Source organism: Haliaeetus albicilla, chromosome 19, assembly GCF_947461875.1.
Source record: "Haliaeetus albicilla chromosome 19, bHalAlb1.1, whole genome shotgun sequence".
Taxonomy (NCBI): domain Eukaryota; kingdom Metazoa; phylum Chordata; class Aves; order Accipitriformes; family Accipitridae; genus Haliaeetus; species Haliaeetus albicilla.
In genome coordinates this window covers 5,039,274-5,061,744 of record NC_091501.1, presented here as the reverse complement: position 1 = coordinate 5,061,744, position 22,471 = coordinate 5,039,274, and the positions used below count along the sequence as shown (strand labels likewise).

General features: G+C 36.9%; 1 protein-coding gene across 1 annotated transcript in view; it reads left to right on the top strand.

Annotated features, from left to right (window-relative positions):
- Positions 1 to 22,471, top strand: part of CRY1 (cryptochrome circadian regulator 1) — a 38,605-nt gene that overhangs the window by 12,111 nt on the left and 4,023 nt on the right. The window contains exons 2-11 of the mRNA XM_069807380.1: positions 9,112 to 9,220; positions 12,888 to 13,030; positions 14,429 to 14,613; positions 16,003 to 16,091; positions 16,750 to 16,890; positions 16,982 to 17,293; positions 19,768 to 19,919; positions 20,015 to 20,217; positions 21,014 to 21,115; positions 22,281 to 22,373. Coding sequence (XP_069663481.1) covers positions 9,112 to 9,220; positions 12,888 to 13,030; positions 14,429 to 14,613; positions 16,003 to 16,091; positions 16,750 to 16,890; positions 16,982 to 17,293; positions 19,768 to 19,919; positions 20,015 to 20,217; positions 21,014 to 21,115; positions 22,281 to 22,373 — 1,529 coding nt within the window. The remainder of the gene's footprint in view (positions 1 to 9,111; positions 9,221 to 12,887; positions 13,031 to 14,428; positions 14,614 to 16,002; positions 16,092 to 16,749; positions 16,891 to 16,981; positions 17,294 to 19,767; positions 19,920 to 20,014; positions 20,218 to 21,013; positions 21,116 to 22,280; positions 22,374 to 22,471) is intronic.

Sequence of the window (22,471 nt, the reverse complement as noted above, 5' to 3'; positions counted from 1 at the left end):
TTTTTTCTTTAAATTGGCAGTGTTCCTGTCTATCTTCTACATTGCTATTAATTCTGATCCTGGCACAAGCAAACTGGAAAAAATAAAGTTATCCTATGTAGGATGATGTTTTCCAGTTGTCTACCTTTATTCTTTCAACAAAGTACTAAAAAAAAAAATAAAAAAATCTGACTGGTGTTGAGGAGGAGGTGAATTTTGGTAATTCATTCCCATGTTCTGAAAGGAATGGGTAGACAGGGAAAACAAGGAAAATATAGAAATACAGTTGTTCTAATAAAGGTTTCATTCTTCATAAAATAATTCTTCATCTGAACTACTATCAATTCTGCAGAGATGATTGAATATCACTTTTTAGTTATCAGAATATTCCACTTAACTCTACTATGTAACTTCTCAAAATTAATTTCGCTACTTCAAGTGAGGTACCTTCTGTTGGTCCTCACCTTCAGTATTGCAGTCAACTGCTGCAGTTGTGGCACATGAGGATACCATGTTTATCTGGAGGTTATTTAGATTTTTTGACGTATTATATCTTGAGCTATATTTCAGTTTTGTTAACCAGGGCTTACGTTACTGAGCTCCGTGCATCTTTTTTGTCAGCTCTAGACTTTGAGATGGAAGGCCTCTGCAGCTTGAAGTGAACCTTTACCTCCAGTAGTCTACTCATACGCTAAGAAAGTTTGGGACAAACTAGAGTTTTTCTGGATTTATGCAGCTTAAAAACAAAGCTGTGTTTCAGTTAGTTGGTTTTTTGTTTTCTAAAAATATTAATTCTTTCTACATGATTATTACTCAAAAACCTGAACAGATTTTGTTCACATTTACCTTGTATTCAGATGTAAATGACTCATTTCAGTTTTGAAAGACCAGTTCAGAAAATTTTGGCCTTCTTGATTCATAAGAGTAGCAATGGGAAGTTAGGATAACGCTGAATGTTTGACCACCATAATGCAAGCACCACAGAGATGAAATCCAGTCAGTTTTAATTAAGTTTTTCAGGAATAGTTTCAGGGTTTTTTTTTCTGTTTTCCAAACTTTCTACCAATTTCTGTGCTTGCTAGTAGATTTCAGCTCTGTCCTTAGTTCTCTTTTATTAGTTTAGTAGATTTTTCAGATACGGAAAGCCAGAGACAATGGAATTATACCTTAAGGACTTGCTATTTATACAGTATAGTTGAGAAATATACTTTTTTACACATTGTTTCATTTCTGGGAAACTTAAAACTGTGCAAAATCTTATTAGTAGTAATTATAACCTTAAAAAGGTCATTTTAATGTAAGGAAAGTAAAAATTTACTTATTAAAGTAAATAAGGGGCAGTATAAAATTTGTCCTTGAGAATCAGATTGCAAGACTGTATCTTGTTATAGTGCTCTTATTGCGCTTGCTCTTTTGAAATGAGCCATAGCTGTTACTTTCTCATGGACAGCTTAGATTGCTGAAAATAACATGGCTGAACTATTTTATAAAGCAGGCCAGGTCTGGTTTAATTACATCAAGCCTTATGAGCTGCCCATTTAAATAAGAGAACTTGGGTACATGAGAATAAGGAGTTTTAAATTTGTTCCAATACAAGCATGTCTGTGCTCTGAAGTAATTTAGTTGTGTAATTTGCTTCTAGGTCCTATTTCCCCAGCTGTCCCTACTGCAAATACTTTTGTTTGCTCTTGGGTTTTCTTTTATGGATCCAACTAGTTTCTCTCTGGAAAGAGTAGGCATAAGGAATTTTGGTCAAATAATAAGGACTTTGATTTATCAGGTTGGAATTAGAGGATTAGAGAAAAATAAAGACAGAATATGTACGTTAAAGAATGGAGGACACTGAGAGATTTAGGAAGCTGTGAGCCTGTTAGGTTCCTATCACCAGAAGGCTGACCTTTGTAACAAGCAAGTAATTTGAGATGTTTGTTGCTAGTTATATGGGAATAGTTTAGATGAATAATAGGTGCCCTTTGAATGTGAAGTTAAGAACCACATCTTTGCAGAAGTTAAATAAGCTATTTGCTGTGACGTATGGCTCACAAAAGAGGAACCAAATACAGATTGCTATTTGGGAGTTTTATGAATGTCTTTTGAATAGGACAAAAATTTTGTATCTTTCCTTCCTTTGGGGAATGCTAACCTTGAAAAGGTAGTTCAGTTGGAAAGAAATTAATGAGGAATGATACGTAAGGAAATGCTAGCTTTATGTCCAATGTAAGCGAAGCTAGATTCAAATACTTTTGCTGTTCTTAATAGAGCAGTATTGCTTGCTGTACTTCGTATTCTAGTCCTACTCCATATGTGAAATGGTCTTTACTATTTAGCTTCAAAGAAGATGCACCCAAAAGGACTCAGCTTGGAGAGATTAAATTTTAAACATTGCTTTCTCTCAATTATTGTTCAAAGCCCTTTCTTTCATCCTTTTTCAAAGAGTTCAATTTATTTTTTAAGAACCTCTTTTACAGCAATTACGAATATTTCAGCTGTATATGGGCTTGGGTGTATCTTGCATTCTTCCCCCATCACAGCTCTGCTTTGGCTTGAAGATTATAACAGTAGTAAATATTAGAGGAGAGAAGCCAAGTGACGCACTTCATGGTCTGTGTTTGGTTTTGTTTTTGCATGTGGATCAGCTCTTACTAAGTTATGAAAGAAGCTGAAGTCCTGAATCGCACTCTAAAGGAGCTGTTTTTTCTCCACTGACTGTAGAGCAACCCTGCAGGAGATTAGCTAGCTCCCACAGCCACTTCACTTAAGTATCTAGAGTTGAATAACATGAACTTTTTCCTGCTCTTGTGTATACGCTTAAAGGATAATACCTTTATGAAATGTATTTTTGTATACCTTTTTAGGATGTGGAAGTTGTATGTGGTATTTGCTGAAACAATGTAATATGATAAGGCATGCCTCTGTGACCTTGATTTGGTAATAGGAAAATATTACTATGGCTTGCTGCCAAAGGATGCGGTGGAGTGTACATAACACTTAAATCCTGTCTGAGCTTAATCTTCTTAAAGTTTCATAAGAATATACTGCTCGCTCTAAGATGCACTGGTTGGTGGCAATCAAACAGGAAAATATACTGATAAAATATTAAATATTTGTACATAAAATTTGAGATACTTCTCAGTGTCTCATACTCTGTTTTGGTATTGGATGAAATCTGCCTTATTATTCTTGTAGAAGCTAGTATGAGGAATATGTTTACCTAAATGGTACTGGTCTTTCATAACGACTTGACCGAACATATGGCAAAATAGCAGACATATATGAAAGAAAGGCTCACTCTTTTCCCATGAAGACAAATAAATGTTGCATAATTTATTAATACAGTCAGGGTCTAATGCTGTAAGCTAAAATAAAAAAATGTAGTTGATGTCATACAGTATGTAAAATTCTTTCTTTTTATTGAATCCAGCTTTACTAAACTCTGAAAGACGAAGGAGTAATACCTGATAGCAATGTTGGGGGAAAAAAATTGAATGGGAAAATAAAACCAGCAGATGTTAGGCTGCTTAAGATAATTCTGATAGGCAAAGTCTGGGTGGCAATCAGATATCCATGACATGAGTCTCTTGTTTGACAGTGCTGCTTTTCTTTCACTGGAGAGATTGTGATCAATGGCTTGGCATGAGGACTAGTGGGTAGATAGAAGGTATTTAGAAAGATTGGTTAAACAGAAGTTTGGGTGGATTGCTGGAAGTTGACCAGTCATAGGTAAAAATATTAATTAAACTTAGGAACGAAACAAGTTTTAGCACTGTTCTTTTTCACTCAACTTTTTAAACTTCTTTCTCAGAATGAGGAAGCCTGACTAGATTCCTTTCTTTTGTGTGGTACTGGCTGTGCAGTCTAACACTGCTGCCTTGCCTAATGGTTAAATTCAGAATCTGGATCAGTTCAGAAAAAAACCTGAAACTCAAGTTTCTTGATTCTTAATGGCTTAGCACCACCATTTTCAGATGTGAATGATGCCTGAAAGAGAAGTAATTGCATTTTAAGTCCCCTCAATTCCCAGCAACTGTCCTCATTTCATACTGGTGAGGATGGTTCTATGTGTGATTATGGTTTCAGGGTGTTTATTACTCCTAAAAATAACCCCAAACAAGACTTAACAGTAGCCTTAAACAGCGTGTCTGTAAGTATCCTTCTTGCAAATCTCCTAAATAAAAATGCTGCCTTTTAAACAGACTGCTCCTGACGACTTCCCTGGAGAAAGTCTTTAATCATGTTAATAGTGCAGAGTCAGGAAGGCTGCGTGATATAGTGCTTAGTTTTGTTCATTTTGTTAATGGTTAACTGCGTCAACAATTAGCTATTCAACTTTTTGAATTTCTGCCTTGATGGTACCAGTTTATTTCAGTTGCATGGTAGCTAAAATTATGATCTGTATTATGCAAACCGGTTTCTGGCAGTCACCCCTAAGACGCAGGGGGGCAGAACATTTAGTTTAGATTTCAGACCCCAAGCAGACTGCGTGATTGGCAGCAGGAAAGACTGCGGAGTTTCTTGGATTAAACAGCTAAGATTTTACATGCATGTCTTTTTAAAGAATGTGGTTTTCAGAAGCTTTCATGAAAATGCTATCGTAATTAGATGACCCTGAGCAAAATGTGTGCAATGCCCTCTAAGAAGGCAGGCATGCTTTGCATTGGCATCTTCCCTGTGTTAAAATAAGTAGGTCTTTTCTGCCTCCCTCCATCACCTTAGTCATGTATGTACCTCACATAGTTTGCTACTGTGAAATTAATGGTGAACTTTTCCTTCCTCTGGTTTGTCCAAGGGAAGCTGAAGACCAGATGCAGAAACCTGGGCTGATGCTCTAATCTGATAAAAAAAAAAAAATCCATGCATTCTATTTGTGTCTTTTTAATGAAGTCATGTCATGCAGTTTTTATGTTCATTCAAAGTGAAAAAGAAAGTGCTTTCCCATTGACTGTTAGGTTGAGAGGAAAAAGTTTTAGATCGCAGACTCAGAAGCGTGACCTGTTACTGTAGGGAGAGATTTAAATAGCTCCTAATTGCCACACTTTGGTGTAAAGTGTAATAGAGTTCAAGCCTAGTAGCTTTTACTTTGTAGCTGCTGTGAAGAAACTTTGCCTCAAGAGCTTATATACTGAAAAGAAATTACTTTTTATGACTTGGAGGTTTTATACTTTGTTTCAGTTCACAGACTAATATACCATTCATTTTCATTTGTGTTATACTGTGAAAGGAATGTGTGAGCATTTTGGTGTATCTTCAGAGAGAAAGCTCAAATAATTTTGCCTTGTCTGTGCTAGAATGCTACTCTTAACTATGTTTAAACGTCTGCACTGAGCAAACACCTGCACGTTCCTGTGCTGCAGTAAGTGCCCATGCATGGCATTAGAATCATTCAGAACTATTTTCACTTGCGAACAGGTGTTACCAGTCAAAATGATACCCTGGAAAACTAAAAACTCTTCTCTTCCAGATCCGGTAATAATTCACTGTGACAGTGTGTTGGATGCTGAGAATAATTTTATTATTTTTCTATTAGTATGCTTAATATGTGTGGGGGTGTGCATGTTGTGGACATGTTATTACTCTTCCCTGACATGTGTATGTTATAGATGAAATGGTAATTTGCTAGGACAGGTGATAAATGCAATGCATTACAATGCCATGCCAAAATTAGAGAAAGTGCTGGAATTAGAAGTTGTCCCAGGGAGTTGGTACAATTAAAAAATTTCCTTTCATGTAGGCCTATTCACATAGGCATATGTTAACACGTTAGATGAATGCAGAAGTTCTGAAAGGTAGAATTTTCCTTCCTTAAATTCAGACTAATTTTTACCTGGATATACCTGAAGCTAGGTGTTAATTAGCATGTATTTAACCTTAGTAAAGATGCTGTGTTGCTTCTGCAAATTCTGAAGGTACTCATGAGAAAAAGAGGAGGTGAAAATTTTGGTTATGACAAGCAGTTGATTCAACTATAATCTTCTTGGTAGTGGTTGTATCTAGAAGTAAAGGTTTAGGAAGGTTCATTTTTAATTGAGGAAGGCAAATCTGTAAAGGCACTGCTTTTTGACAAATTTTATTAACACATTAATGAGAAAATGCCTTCAGATGTAGTATAGCATAAACATAGTTGGTGAGAACAAAATAGATGAGTACTTATTTGCAGCACATTTTGTTAAAACACATTTGGTCCGACTGAAATATTCAAATATGCTTAATAAAGTGCATGCTTATTCCAAGTAACCACTTGTAAACTGAATTTGTGTTCTGAAAGTCAAAAGCAGTATTCTTCTGCATTGCTGTTACTGTAGATATTGCAGGGTCACTAGGGTTTAATTTGATCAGTTATTTTTGAACAATATGCTTTCAGTGACAGTCTTGCAACTCAGACTGTGGTTTGGCTGTTTTTCATTTGTTCTGTTTTTGTTCAGGCAGGAGGAATGTGTGTCTTCCTGGCCACTCTACTGCTGCCTTCCTACATATATTTAACAATTTGTGTCTACAACATTATGTTTGTTAAATACATGAAAGAGTTTTATGGAGATTGAAATGCAGGAGTGTGGTAAGAGATAGTTAAGAGAGATAATAGAGGGGATTTGGGGAACCAACAAAATAGAGATTAAACAGTATTAAGGGCAAGTTTAGGGATCTTGGATGTGAATTGAAGACTGGGTCAGTGCATGTAATCTCCTTGAATAGGATTTTGTGCCAAGTCCAGGCTATAAGGTGTATGTTAGGGTTGTGTGTATGTTAGGGTTGTGTGTATGTTAGGGTTGTGTGTTATTGAGAAATTAGAGGCAACTGAGATGCAAATAGGAAAAAAACCCTAACAATTTCCTGAAAGACAGATTTTTACTTTGAATAGTTATGAGCAGTTTATGTTGCCAATTTCTCTTCGTACCCTTTCCCTATATTCTGTGATACAAAGTTAAAAAACAAATAAAAACAAAACCAAAAAACCACTACAACAAAACCCCAACAAACAAAAAAACTCCAACCTTTCCTGGACTGTTACAAAGGCATCCAGGATGCTATTGCAGTTTGTCTTCATAGCTCTTTGTGAAGTATATGTGAAGGCACATGCTCTTTGAAAGCAAGATTCAGGTGGATAAGATTAGTGATAAGGTCTGTCATTCCAGCTTTCAAAAAAAGAAAAAAAGACAAAATGAAGCTGTACCTTTCAGAGTCCATCTGAAAGTGACTGTGGCCTGGGAATGTGGGGCCCAAATTCTGTCTGCTAGAAGCATGTGTGATTCTCATCTGATTCTTAAAATGACTCCTCTGTGGTTTCTAACTAAATGAGTGTACACAGGTTTCTTTTTAGATACAGCATATCCTTCATGATCTTGCTACTCCAGAGGTTATTTTTTTTTTTTTCAAAATAAAATTCGGCAAAATGAGAGAATTAGATATTTTTGGCTTGTTCCAGTCATTAAACATATAAGCATAGTTGCCAGCCAGGAAGCAGTTGTATTCTCGTACACTGGCTTCCTCTCAGACTTGCTTTCTGTTACCCTTTCAGGTCAAGTGAGCCATGCATTTTTGGCATTTAATAGCAGCTAGGGGGTTTTCCTGCCAGCCTTCTATATGTTGATTTTTATAATTCTTTTCCATATAAAGTTGGAGGCACTGTGTGTTAGGCAGGCATCGCTTGCATATTGCTAAATCTCTAGAAAATATAAAAAATGCTGGTAGCTTTACGACAGTCATGTACGCTATATCCCTCCTAGGAGGTGTAGCATTTTCATTGTAACTGGTTATTTTTTAGGAATCATTCTTAAAAACTTAGGTGTGTTATGAACTCCTGCTTTTAGTAAACCTGGTTGCTTGGTGCCTTTGTCTTTGTAATGCTCTGGGCACTTGCAGTGGTGCAGCCTGCCCTTCCCTGGTAGCTCTGCACCTTTTCACCCAGGCTGCAGGCGCAGTGTCTCCAGGCCTCTGTGGCACTGCTTTCCCTGCGTTGGTTCGGGTGCTTGCTCCTGTGGTGCTATCCTTGCTACAGCAGGCTCGCTTTCTCAGGAATAAAGGCCTGTAGTGTGGGAATCTCCTCTTTTTTTTTTTCCCCCCCCTTTGGGTGTAGCTTTTGGTTTATGGCAGGGGATCCAATAATGTGTGTGCACAGAGGCTAATGACTGGCAGGCTCTGACTCATCAGCTGTCCTGATCAACGTGCGCTTTGGTGAGTGCCAACAGTGTTGTAAGTAAGCACAGCTGACAGGGTTTGAGCAGCTCCTGGTGAAAACTGTATTGTTACTATGAGGAAAAATATTGTGGAGAAGCCGCTTATTACGCTGGAGGAGTCCAGGGGAAGGCCACTCATCTGGGGACCTCCAGCATCTCTCTTTCTGGCTGGTCGCAAGGGAGAGTTTTCATTTTTCCTCTCCTTCCTTTTGTTTTTAGTTCTTCCCCCAAACAACTTTCACCATTGGAGTTGTTTTTAGTTACTGTACCTGCCAATAAATCTTTGCACATGTGAACCTGCTTCAACATCCTTTGTGCAACTACCTGTTTCTCTTGAAGACCTGCAGATTTGCAGCACCCCATTCCCCCCCCGCCCCCCCCTTTTTTTTTTCCCCTTATTTGCTGATTTGCTCATTAAATAATTCAGGCGAGGTTGCAGCCCAGATGCATTAAACTGTTATATAGGAGGCTATTTTTATAAATGAAAGCCAAAGGGATAGTTATGACCATGTAGTTCTCTGGTATGCTGTTTTTAGTAACAGTTCAGGCTGCTGTGTTGTAAGAAGGACTTGGATTAAGTTTAGTAGCGGTATGCCAACAGCTGATTGTTTGTTTGTTTTTTCTGTGGTGTGCTTTTTTCTTTAGAGTGACAAGATGCTTCTAGTTTTCGTTAAGACTTGAATATGTTTTAGTCCACTCCAGAGCTGAATAGTGTTGAGGTCAAAACTTAAATGACAGTGCAGTTTGGTTTTCTGAATTATGTATTGTTGAATATATTATATGATATTGAATTACTGTAAGCTAAGTGTAATTAGGATGTGAACAGCCATGCATCACCAAAATATGTGCCAAATACTGAAGGTCTGATAATCTTTGTTGGATTGTTCCTCTTGGTTCCCTTTTTCTGTTGTAAAATTGTCTGGTTTGCCTCAGAAAATAAATATTTCTTTACAATTCCTTGCAGATTCCTGCTTCAATGTCTTGAGGATCTTGATGCCAATCTACGGAAACTGAATTCACGTTTGTTTGTTATTCGTGGACAGCCAGCAGATGTTTTCCCCAGACTTTTTAAGGTAAATGCCACCTTGCAGTTGTTGTTTCTATCCATAAATATGACTGACAAACTAATTTCAACTAGAAATATTTCTTGTACTATATACTTCAGTGCAGGTTGTTATCCATGCAAATACTTAACTATCCTTGCAGTTTGTCTTTAAGGTAGTTTTTGTTAGGATGGGTTTTCCCCCTCTGTGCATATCACCAACTGAATTGAGTTGCTCTTAGACTTTACAGGTTTTGGTTTCTTTATTTCCAGAAATTGAACTGATTTCTAATGGTTTGCTAAGTGTAGGTACTATATATTACTAAATTTTCCTTTCCAGGTTCCCTTTGAAATGCTGAAATATAATTCTATGTACATGAATCCAAGTTCAAAGCCTGACCTGTAAAAGCAATGTTTTATTTAGGCCAAATATCTGCTGTGGTTGCTTTTTGGCCATTAAAAGTGATCTAATAAGCTTTTTGCCAGTAGTAGACTTGGTAAAAGCATAGTACTGGTAAAAAGCAATTTCTAGTCAAAGAAGTTTAAGGTTTTTGTGGGAAAGGGTCTTATTGAGCAAATTAAAGCTGTGATGGATTGTTACTGATACTGATTTGTCTTCCATAGGTAATAATGTATTTAAGGTAACAATACTATAATAGGGTAGTAAAAATGAACACTTTGTAGATTGATTTTAAAAGTTTTTACAGAATGACTGGATTGAGGTGACTGAGGTGAGCAAGACTGCTCAGGGAAAAAAAATAAATATCTGTTTTTCCCAAGAGATCATCTGTTCAAGATTTTTATCCCCAAGTCTTCAACACCAAGCTGAAAACTCAACCAAAACTCACCTTTCCATCTTCATTCTTGTGCTTTAGTTGTGAAATGGTAACTGGATGATACTCTTGACTGGTCTTTACTTGATTTCCCCTCAGTGAAAAATTCCCTGCAGGAACACTGTGGCAATAGTTGCTGCTTGCAGCTCCCCAGATACTCACTTGTTATACCTACCTACCAAATTTGGTTTGATTGCATTTAAGTAGGGGCAAAGATCTTGCTGTCGTGTGTGTTGCCTTCTGGATTTGAGTGACCTGAGACAAGGTTTTTTTAAACACTTTAATGGCTACTTTGACAACTCCTCTTTCAGATCTTGTTACTAGGCTGATCTTTCTATGCCTAACAGCATTGGAGTGCCACATTTTCAGAATATTAATTTTAGTGCCGAGAAGGTAATGAAAATAACTTAGTGTACATCAATCAAAAAAGAACATTCACATCTGTCTGTCTTCTGGTTCTTCAGATTACCAAAAAGTGTCTTTATCGTATATTTGTTCACTGAGGGTCTTTTCAGGACATCCTCTATCCTTGAACAAATAAGAGACATTGTTGAAGCTCTTGAAGACTTCAGCTTTTGGCTGAACACTACCTGGAACATGCATCTATCTCGTATCATTAACCTCACAGCCTCTTTTGCCAGAGCGGTAGCTGTACATCAGGCACTTACAGTGCAGTGAAGGGCATATAACACTGAACCAAGCTTTTCAGATCATCCTCATTAAATGTCTCAAAGGTGAGCAATGATCCTGACTCTGAAGAACACATGTAGATGTGTTTTGGCTGGGAGAAGATAAGTAAGTAATGGTAGGAGATAGTGGAACTTCTGTAGAGCCTTGTGTCAGGAGCCCTATCACAGGTGCCAGCATCTGTGGATTTCCTGGGAATAAATGTTTCACAACTCTTTCTTGGTAGGGCTCTCCTTTTCACAGGCTGAAGGACAATTCCTTCAAAAGGCAGAGTGCTGATCTATCTTTAACCTTGCAAAAGGCCTCAAGGATCTTTAGGCTCTTCCATTTGTGTGTGTATATATGTAAGATAATTTATATGTATATGTCATACATATATATGACTTGTTTGCTTTCCTCTTTCCAGTCCTTCAGAGCAGCTTTGCTTCCCTTAAGACACTGAAATCAGTGTCCCATGTTTTCAGCAGTACGAGCTAACAGTGCTGCTGACAGCTGCTGTCATCCTCTGGAGTAGTGCATAGAAACAGAATATTTTTATCAGTAGACTTTGCAGGTCTTTGCAGAATTCTTTTAGGTTTTTTGTTTGGTTTTTTGTTTGGTTGGGATTTTTTTAAGTAACTGGAGGATGGCAGTTCCATCTGACTGCAGAGATGCAACTTCACTAGTAGCAGGCACCTGCTTGGTGCCTGTTGGTTAACTTGAACCAGTCAAGTTTTGGTTGGTTCTTGCCTCATTCTCTTCAATTTGTCCTGCTCTGCTCTGTATCTCTAGCTGTTTAGGGCTCGTTTCATAAAGAAAATAGAATTGGAACAATCTCTTAATTCTTTGAATGCATCAGTGTTGCTAAAAGCATCCAGCAGTATGTGCAAAGCTATTTGTGTCCATGCTTCTTCTAAGTGCCTGGCTCATGCTGAAGTGATCTGTGTGTATTCACATCACATAGCACTTGTCTCAGAGTTCCTTGGCTCCCTTGAGGACGTGGCTCTGGCTCTTGGACACATTTTTTATGGTTTTCTTTTTAATATGCCAGAGGAAAGAAAGATTTAGAAAAATATCTGCTGCAACTTGTCAGACAATGGTTTTACAGTATGAAATGGGAAATAAATGTTGTGTGAGTGCATAGGAGGTTGCTTGAGGATGCAGGGCCTGCTGGGTCAGTCTTGGCAAACTTACTAATTGAAGAAGCCAAGCCTTCTTTCAAAGAGCAAGCACTCCTTCCAATCGCCTGTCCTCAAGGTTGGTGTACCTGGGCTTTATCTAGGAGAGAGCTAGAGTTCAGAAGTGAAACAGCACCCTAGGTGAACAGCGTAGAATGCCCCTTGTCTCTTTGGTGTAAATCCAGTTCTCTGAAATAGTCTGGCTGGTGTATTTAAATCAACTGATTAAGATTGAAGGATTAGAAAGGTATTTGTCTGAGTTTGATTGGCAGGATGGCTTTCTAGGATCATTCTCTGGGTACCTTGCCTTTCCAATTTTCTTGCTGTTGCAGAAGCCTTAGCCATTAGTTGATCCCTTTCTTCACTTCTTTTCCCCCACCTGTTACTGTTGGCCTTGATAGCAGCATCTGTGACATAAAGGATATTGGACTTGAAGGTGACTTCTTTTTAGGAGACAGATTTATTTATTTATTTTTAATTGAGAATTTGAAGATTGTCCATTCTGGTAGGTGAGGGATAGGAATTTGGAAAAGGTAAGGAAAGTGTGTGGTGTTTGGGTTGGGGTATTTTGCTGTCCCCTCCCCTGAAACTTCAGTTCTGCTGTTAAAGTTGACAGGCATATGTAAAAAGCTTTTCTGCAGAGCAAGATACTGCTACTGATCAATGTCCAGAAGATAGCCTCTGTCATCTTTTCCTTCTATTGTCTCTTAAGGTATATGGATCCTAAAGTTAGAGCTGAGTTTTCAAAATTTGCACAGTTGTCCCATTCCTGTGTGCTCCCACAGTAATGAGACAGAGGCTTTTTTTACACCTGATTCCTACTTAGATGCCAAAACGTTGGACTTCTTTTTTTGTGAGTCTGGGTATCTGAATGTATTTTGAGCCTTTGCGTATCTTTGGCAACTATCTGCAGGTAATAGCTGGTGTTCCATCTTGTCCCTGTCCTTCCCGTTCTCCTTTCCCTTGCCCTCCGTCAAGCAGCCGAGTTGCTGAAGGACCACATTGTTGTTTTGTGTTGCAGGAATGGAATATTGCAAAACTTTCTATTGAATATGATTCTGAACCATTTGGGAAGGAAAGAGATGCAGCAATTAAGAAGCTGGCTAGTGAAGCTGGAGTGGAGGTCATTGTTCGAATTTCCCATACATTATATGACCTCGACAAGTAAGTTACCATTACCTCTGATTTAAAAAAAAAAAGGAAAAAGAAAAAAAGTATCAATTTTATGTAGTATTTGGTTAGATATTGTGTGCTACTTTCTATGCAGAGCGCTTTATAGTTAGGAAGACTACAAATCTGTTTTATGTTTCTCTTTTATCCATCCATCCAAATTTTATTACATACTGAGTAGAACTTTGCAACTCCAGAAAATGATACACAACTGTGTCTGAAGTACAGTTTTGATTTGGGGTTCTTTAGTGGTCATGTTAATTATCTGTCTTTATTATAAAGTTACTCAAACATGCCTGCAACGTCTCCCAAATATAAGATCTGTTGTTGTTTAGTTGTTTTGTTAGATTGTTTTGTCCTTATTACACTTGCTGTACACAAGTTAGCAGAAAGTCCTTTATTTTTCAAGAACTCTTTCCTATCAGTTATATATCCAATAAGTAATTGGGGATTGTTGCCCTTACTTCATGTCTTGTTGATATTTTTCCACAGATCTATTTAAATGGATTACTATTAGCTCCCTATTATAGAAACATAATCTGCAAACTATTCAGAAGTATGACTTGGCTTCTGTTAACATTGGGTATTTATTTTGGTAGATGCCTATTCTATTCTGTTAGAAGCCAATGTATGAGAGGCAGCTGGACATATGGGAGGGAAAGGGAATTATTTACTGTCTTGAAACCAATGCCTGTTTTCTTTTTTTAACCCTAAATTGAAAATTCCTTTTCTTCCATCCTCACCCAAGCACCCCCCCGAATGAACAGTTGGTTCCATCTACCATTTTGTAAATTATTTCTTTGAAGTTTTCCTGTTTCCGAGATTCTAGATATATTTAACATCACAATACAAAATATGGAAACTCTGTTTTTACAACAGTCATTGTGTAAAAACTACACCTTAGTTTTTCCCCATGTTAAGACAGTTGTATTATTGACTACTGTTCTCAATACCAGAATAGAAAAATAGATTTTATTTTTTTTAAATGCAAATAGCATAGTCTTGTAGGTGACTTGGATGTATCTTCATATGTAGCTATGATCTGTCATCTGCTTTGCTGATCTGTATTTTTCTTTGCCTTGAGCTGTCCATATTCATTACTTATTCATTCTTGAGGGAGTTTCCTCAACCCAGGAGTGAAGAATAATTTACTTGGTTGTAAACAGTTAATTTATGTCTCCCTACTGGGGAAAAAAAGGATAGTAATAGTAAAGTTCAAACTGTCTGGATTACTATGTATATCTGTGATTTTATATAAGATGCTAAAGGCAGCTAAGAATATATTTGTGCATGTGTATAGGTGTGTATATTTTATGTAAAAAAATAATTATTATATACTATTCTCTGACATACATCCTTTCTTTTTTTTTCATTTTTTTTTTTCCAATCCAGAATAATAGAATTAAATGGAGGACAGCCTCCTCTTACTTACAAGCGATTCCAGACCTTAATTAGTAGAATGGAACCACTGGAGATGCTAGTGGAGACTATAACCCCAGAAGTAATGGAAAAATGTACTACTCCAGTTTCTGATGACCATGACGAGAAATATGGTGTCCCATCACTTGAAGAGCTAGGTATGTTCTAAGATTGCTTTGACATTGTGAAACAAGTGAGATGTAATCTATCACTAAAAGCATAACACTCTAAAATAACCATGAGAGAGGTTCTACTTATGGTTAATTGCTTAACTGATGCCAATTATGAGATACAAAAGGAACAAAAAAGGATAATAAACTCTGTAAGTTTTAGTTGTTTTCTTTTAAATGGGATGTCAGATCAAACTACACTAAGTACTGTTTGGCATCATGTAATACAGCGTAGCCATTTTCCCATGGTACCAAATAGTCATTAAGCTATCAATAGTCTTTGATACTTCATTTTGTATTAAAAGCATCCGGTGTCTTTGTGCTTCAGGTCATTAATCTGTCATTTTTACAAATTAATAAAAAAAACCCCTGTAGCGTTGCAATGCCAAAAAAAGATAATAATAAGGCAAATAATTATTTCAGAAGCTTCTTAGGTTGGGGGGGGCCAGAAAAGTCTTACGTTTCTATAATTTTAAGAAATACTATCAAGTTATTGTCCTGTGAATCCCTCCCCTGCTTTCCTGTTCCCCCCACCATGAAATACAAGCAAATGTGGTGTGACCTCCAAATTGCTAACAAAAAGGTCTGGACAGATTTTGGCTAACCTCTGGCTGCTCCGTCTAGTCTATTTGAACTCTTCATACAACAGGCCTTGCTTTTAAAGCCTTCTTAAGAAGAGAAGATCTTTCCATACAGTGGTTAAACTACAGGCAGACATGTTATCTTGTGCACCTGGTGAACAATCCTGGGGGAGGTGTGGGGGTGTAGAAGAAATCTTGTTACCTTCTTTTCATCTTTCTTTTGCAGCTCAAGTATGTGTTTATCGTCAGATTGACAATAATGCCCATCTGTTATTTAAGTCAAGGTTAATGAAACCTAGGAATGTTCTGAAGATGGCACTCATGCTTTTAACTTGATGGAAGAAGTTTTTAGACATTCTGTAGATTACAATAGCAATTGTTGCTTCTTAGTAGTAATTTAAAAAAAAAAAGAAAAAAAAGTTGTGGTTTTGGGATAGCCCACGTATTGCAGAGCTGAGAACTTGAAAATAATTTGGAAAATGATAGAAAGGTCACTTTGTGCAAAAAAACCCAGAAGAAGTAGCATTGAAATAAGACCATTCAGCATGTAAAACTTGTAATGTAAATTAATATAAATGTAAAAGTAAAAATTGATTTTGCTGCAAGTTAGAGGTATTGAATGTGCTTTGATAAGACTTGATTGCATACTGTTTTAAAACTTGTACTTTTGCTGTGTGTCCAACTTAGGGTTATTCTCAAGATACAGTAAAATGTAGTCAAGTATCAACATGCTAGAATTTTGTTGATCTACAGTATAAGCAAACAAGGAATTTCCTTGTTTCAATTTGTTTTTCAGGTTTTGACACAGATGGTCTGCCTTCTGCGGTATGGCCAGGGGGAGAAACAGAAGCTCTCACGCGATTGGAAAGACATTTAGAACGAAAGGTATGTTTCAAATCTTTGCAAGTTTGACATATCTGGGAAATGTAGTTGCTCTTTGCAATGAAATGTAAAAGGAATTGGGCAAGTCATTTAAAAGAAAAAAAAAAATCAAAAATGCAAACTTGAACTCAGGGCCTTGATAAAATGATATAAATCAAGTTGCTGTTTCTTACTTTTAAAAGGAGATAGCAGGTTGTCTTTAATTTGAATTTTAGAGAAAGTCTGTATACTATATACTTTAGAGTCTTTACTTTAGAGAGTTTAGTCTATATACTTTAGAGAAAATAGTATACTATTTTCTGCTCAAAAAAATGTAATTGTTTTTTCTTTGGAGGTAATTCTACTTGAAACATACTTCTTGGAACTCTGAAGGGGAATTCCTCTAAAAGCTAACATATTGCTAGTTGTCTAGGTTTCCCCTGTATTTAAAAGGAAGGGATAGGTAGTTCTAGAAGGCAGTACATGCCTTCTGCATTGAGATGAATCGCCTTCTAGAGATTCCTCTGACTCAAAAGGAACCCCTAGATGTCGTAGCTAACGTGATCATCTGTCAGATGTCTGGATTCAGTTATAGGTAGTGAGTGATTTCTCCCTTTATGTTGCTACCTAGCCTGTAGTCTGATATTGCTGTGTGGTTTGTTTTTGGTTTTGTTCTTTTAAGGCTTGGGTAGCAAACTTTGAAAGACCACGAATGAATGCAAATTCCCTTCTGGCAAGCCCTACAGGGCTTAGTCCCTACCTCCGCTTTGGCTGTTTGTCCTGTCGTCTCTTTTATTTCAAGTTAACGGATCTGTACAAAAAGGTATGATTTCTATGTAGTCAGCTACACACTTTAGATGCCATGATTTTTGCCTACTTCTTCGCCTAATAAAGTATTTTCCTTTAATGATCAGGTAAAAAAGAACAGCTCCCCTCCCCTCTCCCTCTATGGCCAGCTGTTATGGCGTGAATTTTTCTACACAGCAGCGACTAACAATCCACGGTTTGATAAAATGGAGGGGAATCCTATCTGTGTACAAATTCCATGGGATAAGAATCCTGAGGCTTTGGCCAAATGGGCAGAAGGCAGGACAGGTTTCCCTTGGATTGATGCGATTATGACGCAGCTTCGTCAAGAAGGTTGGATTCATCATTTAGCCCGGCATGCTGTAGCATGCTTTTTGACTCGAGGTGACCTCTGGATTAGCTGGGAAGAAGGAATGAAGGTATTGTTTCTTACTCTTGAATTTCTTAAAGTGCCTGTTAAAGTTTCAATTAGTCGTTCTAGAATTGTTACTGTGTGGTGTAAGTTGAATTTTAAACCTTAAATGAAAATGAAATCGCTTCTCATAAACGCGTGGTGCTGAAGTTTTGCCTGTGCAATGCCCCCTTTTATTGGAATATTAGAGTTTCTTGTAGTCAAAATAGGTCTGCAGTTCTTTTAAATTTGAGATTTCTTCCTAAATTTTGGCAAATAAACATGGATTGCTCTTGTAATTGAAACTTCATTCCAGTCCTGCTGTGTGAACAGTTTCTGTTCACATCTCGCATCTGCTTCCCTGCGAAGGGAAAGCACCATAGAAATTAAAGGGAGAAAAGTAAAAGCTGAGAATGTCCTTTCAGCAATTTCTGTCCTTTTATCCAACGATAGAAGTGTGAGTATGGGCAACATGGTTTGGCTGAAGTTTCAGTGCAGTTCATTTCTATGCAAGTATCCAAGAGATGCTGAAGATCAAATTAGAAATTTCAGTCTTTTAAAGAAAAGAATAGAATAATTTAATCTCAGCCTTTGAATCAGTTTTATACTTTCAGAAGGGTATCACATCTTTTACTGAGCAATCATAATTAATTAAAAATAGTTTTTTAGTTTTGAAATCTAAAAAAGAATTTACTTGCTATCAGGATTGTGACTTCATATTTATATATGTATACAATCTTACAAAATTTCACCTTTCTTAACAAATCAGTTCTAAGCAAATACCTTTCCTTTAAAAAAAAAAGTCTTGGTTACAAAACAACATAAGCTGCTTTAGGAATTTTCCTTTTACAGTTCATAGATAAAGATATTGAAGATGCACATGCCTAAGTAACTCAGCCAAACAACAAAGCTGTATATTACATATAAATGCCAACTTGTTCTTACTTTTGAAATAATACAGATATGTGGAGGTCCCAGACTTGTGCGGTGGAAGCATGTTTAATTCATACATCCATAGCTAGCAAAAGTTAATCTGGCCTTCCACGGTGCTGTTCTTTCCTAAGTCTTATTACATGGCAGCATCTAGTGGAACAGTTGTGTGCTAACACTTAATGTTCATCTAGAGATCTTGTAACATTATTAGTCACCTTCTATTTAAAATGTTTTTTTAAAAGTGTTTTAAGATAAATCTTATTTTTTCAAAACAGCCTTTTCTTTTTTTCCAAATAGTTGCAGATATTTAGACAAAGATACTTTTGTAACACTTATTCAGTGTATGCTGTAGAATGAATGCCTTATTGAATATATGTAGAGAGATATCCTTGTTTAATGGTATTACTTTATTTAGAATTCATATTCAAATAATATTAGCTGAAGATGGGTGGCAGTAGTAAGATGTTAAGTTTTAGTGTTGGCTTGAAGAAAGGTGATGGTTTCTTTGGAACATTTGGAGATGATGCAAGTTTGAAAGGAAAATCAGAACTTTCAAAAATATGTATTAAGTATCTGTTTTGAAAACTACTTCTCAGTGCACCCTTTTTATAAAAGGTACTTGAATGTTCTCCTTTGAAGAATAAGGCTTCTCTTTATTTGTTGTTAGCCTGTATTGCTAGTGATCTGACTGAGCAGAGAAACTTCTTTTTATACAAGTTAGCATTGTCTGTGTTAATAATGAAAAAACAATCAATGCTGGCAACTGTAATGTTTTGCAACTATTGAGCTCCAGATTTAAAGTAAAACCTTCATAAATCTTCAATTTCCTCATGGGTTATTTTTTATATAATAGGGGTGGCAATTACCAGAGAAGACTTTTTGTCTTCAGACCAGAGTTCATTATCTGTCCCACTGTTCTTCAGCATGCTTGGTGGTTCATATACCTCCAGGAATTTAAGTGTGCATCCTCAAAACTGTGACTTACTAGATTAACTGTTGGCCTTCAAGAATACAACTTCTGAATGTTTTTGCTACCCTGAAGTCTTGAATTCTCCTCGTGGGACTCCTTGCATAGTGGAAGGGGCTGCACAAGTTGAGATATTCAGACCAACAGTTTGAGTTTGAAATGTGCTTTGTATGTTCTCTGTTTTCTGGAAGTTTGCAAAACTTACTCAGTGGTAATGTGATGAAGCAACTCTTCGTAAAGGAACAAATGCCACTTGCAAGCAGTCAGGCTCCAGCCATCCTTTGGGGATTTATTTTTTTTAAGGGAGTATTTATGCAAGAATGTGTAACTTTTTGGTTGTAGCTTTGAGATGTCTACAAGGTTTTTTACAAGGTAAAAGCCAGACAAGCTATCACACTTTTGTTCTTGAGTTTGATGTTTAGGTAAGTATTTGCAATTGCATACTGAGCATTCTGTGAATGTTGCCAGGTAAGAAAGAGTGTTGCTATGTTGATGAGCTGGGTTTTTGCTGCTGAAATCAGAAACTTGGAACAATTCCTGAAAAAGTAGATGTCTCGAAGGTGTGCCATGTTCATACTAACTTGTTGCTTTAATTTCTTAAGGTCTTTGAAGAGCTCTTACTTGACGCAGATTGGAGTGTGAATGCTGGAAGCTGGATGTGGCTATCCTGTAGTTCCTTCTTCCAGCAGTTTTTTCACTGCTACTGTCCAGTGGGTTTTGGCAGAAGAACTGACCCAAATGGGGATTATATCAGGTAACTCACAATCCAGAAATTTCAGCAATTCCTGGATGTTGCCTAAACTGTCAAGTGGCTTTATACTCAAAATGACCTTTTAATTTTTTTTTAAGACGTTATTTGCCAGTACTTAGAGGTTTCCCTGCAAAATACATCTATGATCCGTGGAATGCCCCAGAGAGCGTCCAGAAGGCTGCAAAATGTATAATAGGAGTTAATTATCCCAAACCAATGGTAAATCATGCAGAGGCAAGCCGTCTGAATATTGAGAGGATGAAACAAATCTACCAGCAGCTTTCACGATACAGAGGACTGGGTATGGTTATAGGCTATTGGCTTTATTTATTTGAAAACTTCTCTCACCTTCTAGCATTTAGTAATTTTGTCCCATAGCAGTGGTGTAATCAGGTGTAAGCTCAGTGTGGTGACCAGGGTTGTGTACCCAAATAAATGAAAAATTAGATGTAATCAAGAATGGGAAGAAAGAGTTGAGTGAAGTGCCTCTTTCCAAATCTTACCTGGAAAATATTTTCTCTGGGGTTTTGGAAGTTTTTTTGTTAAACTGGGTCTTCCCTATGTTGACACTCTTGTACAGGTAGATTTTAATACCAGTGATTAGAAAATTAATGTGGTTCATATCTTAAATAATACTGTATTTGCATTTGCAAATGCTGTTGCTCAAAGAGAGACCAATGCAACCTCTGGTAGCATTCTTCCTATTTAGGAAAGACCGTCCCCTTTGCTCCGAGAAGTAAACTACATGTGCTTGTATTGCTCTGGAAGGTGTAAGCAGTCAGTATGTTCAGATACTGAATATTGAATCATTGTGTTCTACTTCAATGGAATGTAGCGAATACCTGTAACTAATGAATATTGGAAAAGTTATGCAGAATGTTATGTAGAAAATGCTTGTTAAATAATTGTGAACTAAAATTACTTGGCAAGATCCCAGAAGTAGGCAAGATAGAAAGATGTTCTCCTGTTATAAAGGTAAACCAGTCAGGATGAGGGTGGAGAATTGGCTACTATGAGGAAAAAAGCATGCTACGCTTAAATTCTGCCCCCCCCCGTCTTTTTTTTTTAATGGCTATATATTTTATTTCTTTGCTTAGGTCTTCTTGCAACAGTGCCTTCTAATCCAAATGGAAATGGAAATGGTGGCCTAATGGGCTATTCACCAGGAGAAAGCATTTCTGGTTGTGGTAGTACAGGAGGTCAGTCAAATTCTTTCAATACATAGAATTATTGGAACTGAACTGCATGAACTTTTTATAATGCCCTTAGCATTATATATTGTAAGAAAGAACTGTTTTCACAAGACAGTTTCCAGTGCAAGTCACAAACACTTTCAAATTTATTCACTAAGGTTGGTAGTATTTGTGTATAGACATCTTTAGATATTTTTTTATCTCAAATGTGTAAGAATTTTTAAACATTTTTTTCCCCCCTGAAAATTACTTATTAACATGTATCAAACAGTTTGATTTCAAAAGCATTTGATTGTGATTTTCTTCTTGAAGTCTATAAGCATCCTGATATTTGTGATGAGTGATTTGTGAATTTTCAAGTCAGAACTGTTAATTTTTAAAGTTTTCTAATGCTGGCATTAGATTCTTATTGGAATTTAATTCTACCATAATGTTAACAATAATATGGTGGACAGTGTCTGAAAGAATTTAATATAAAATTTATACAGTTTTGATGAAAATTAGATTATTAACATTCTTATTGTAACATACAACGAGTAGCATTAACTAGTTGCTAAGAGAAAAATAATAACAGTATTAACATTGCGTAAATCCATAGTGCATCAGCTTCTCAAATACTACATACACCTTGGACTCCTCATTGTAAAAGGATACAGCAGAACTGGAAATTTACTGGGTTTGTGTTCTCCTTAGGCTTTAGTCAAGGTTAGAAGCAGACTGTGGAGGAAGATGGACCTTATTCTCAGCCAGTATAGTTCCTCTCGAAGAATTAAAGTCTAGACCCCTTAAAGCTGGGTGCTTGAGCTTTTATTTCTTTTTAAGTTCAGAGATTTAGAAGACAGGAAGGGCTTAGTTTAAAAAATTAACATTATGTGCACTCTTTTCTCCTTAAAATGTATACATAAATACTTAAAAGTGTATACATGTACTTACATTTTTCACATAAAAAATGTATTCATTTTGTAGAAGGTTACTGTGTATTAATCTGAATTTGGAAAGACTAAAGCATTAGAGCTTTGGACATGTTCTGAGGTGGTTGGGGGGGGGGGGGGGGGAAGCAAGCCACAGTCAAAGCTCCCCTCTTGAAGAGGGGGAAAAACCCCAACATTTTAAATTCCAGAACTGGAACTGTATCTTCTGTTACGTTTAAGTCTTTTTCCTGCCTCTCCAGGAGCTCAGCTGGGAACTGGTGATGGTCATACGGTTGTTCAGCCATGTGCCCTGGGAGACTCTCATACAGGAGCAAGTGGAATTCAGCAGCAAGGTATTATGGCAGTGCCTGTCTGTAGAGGATCTCCAAATCCTTGCAACTATGGAAAAACAGACAAAACATCAAAATAACATGGATAGATTTTTGGTGAC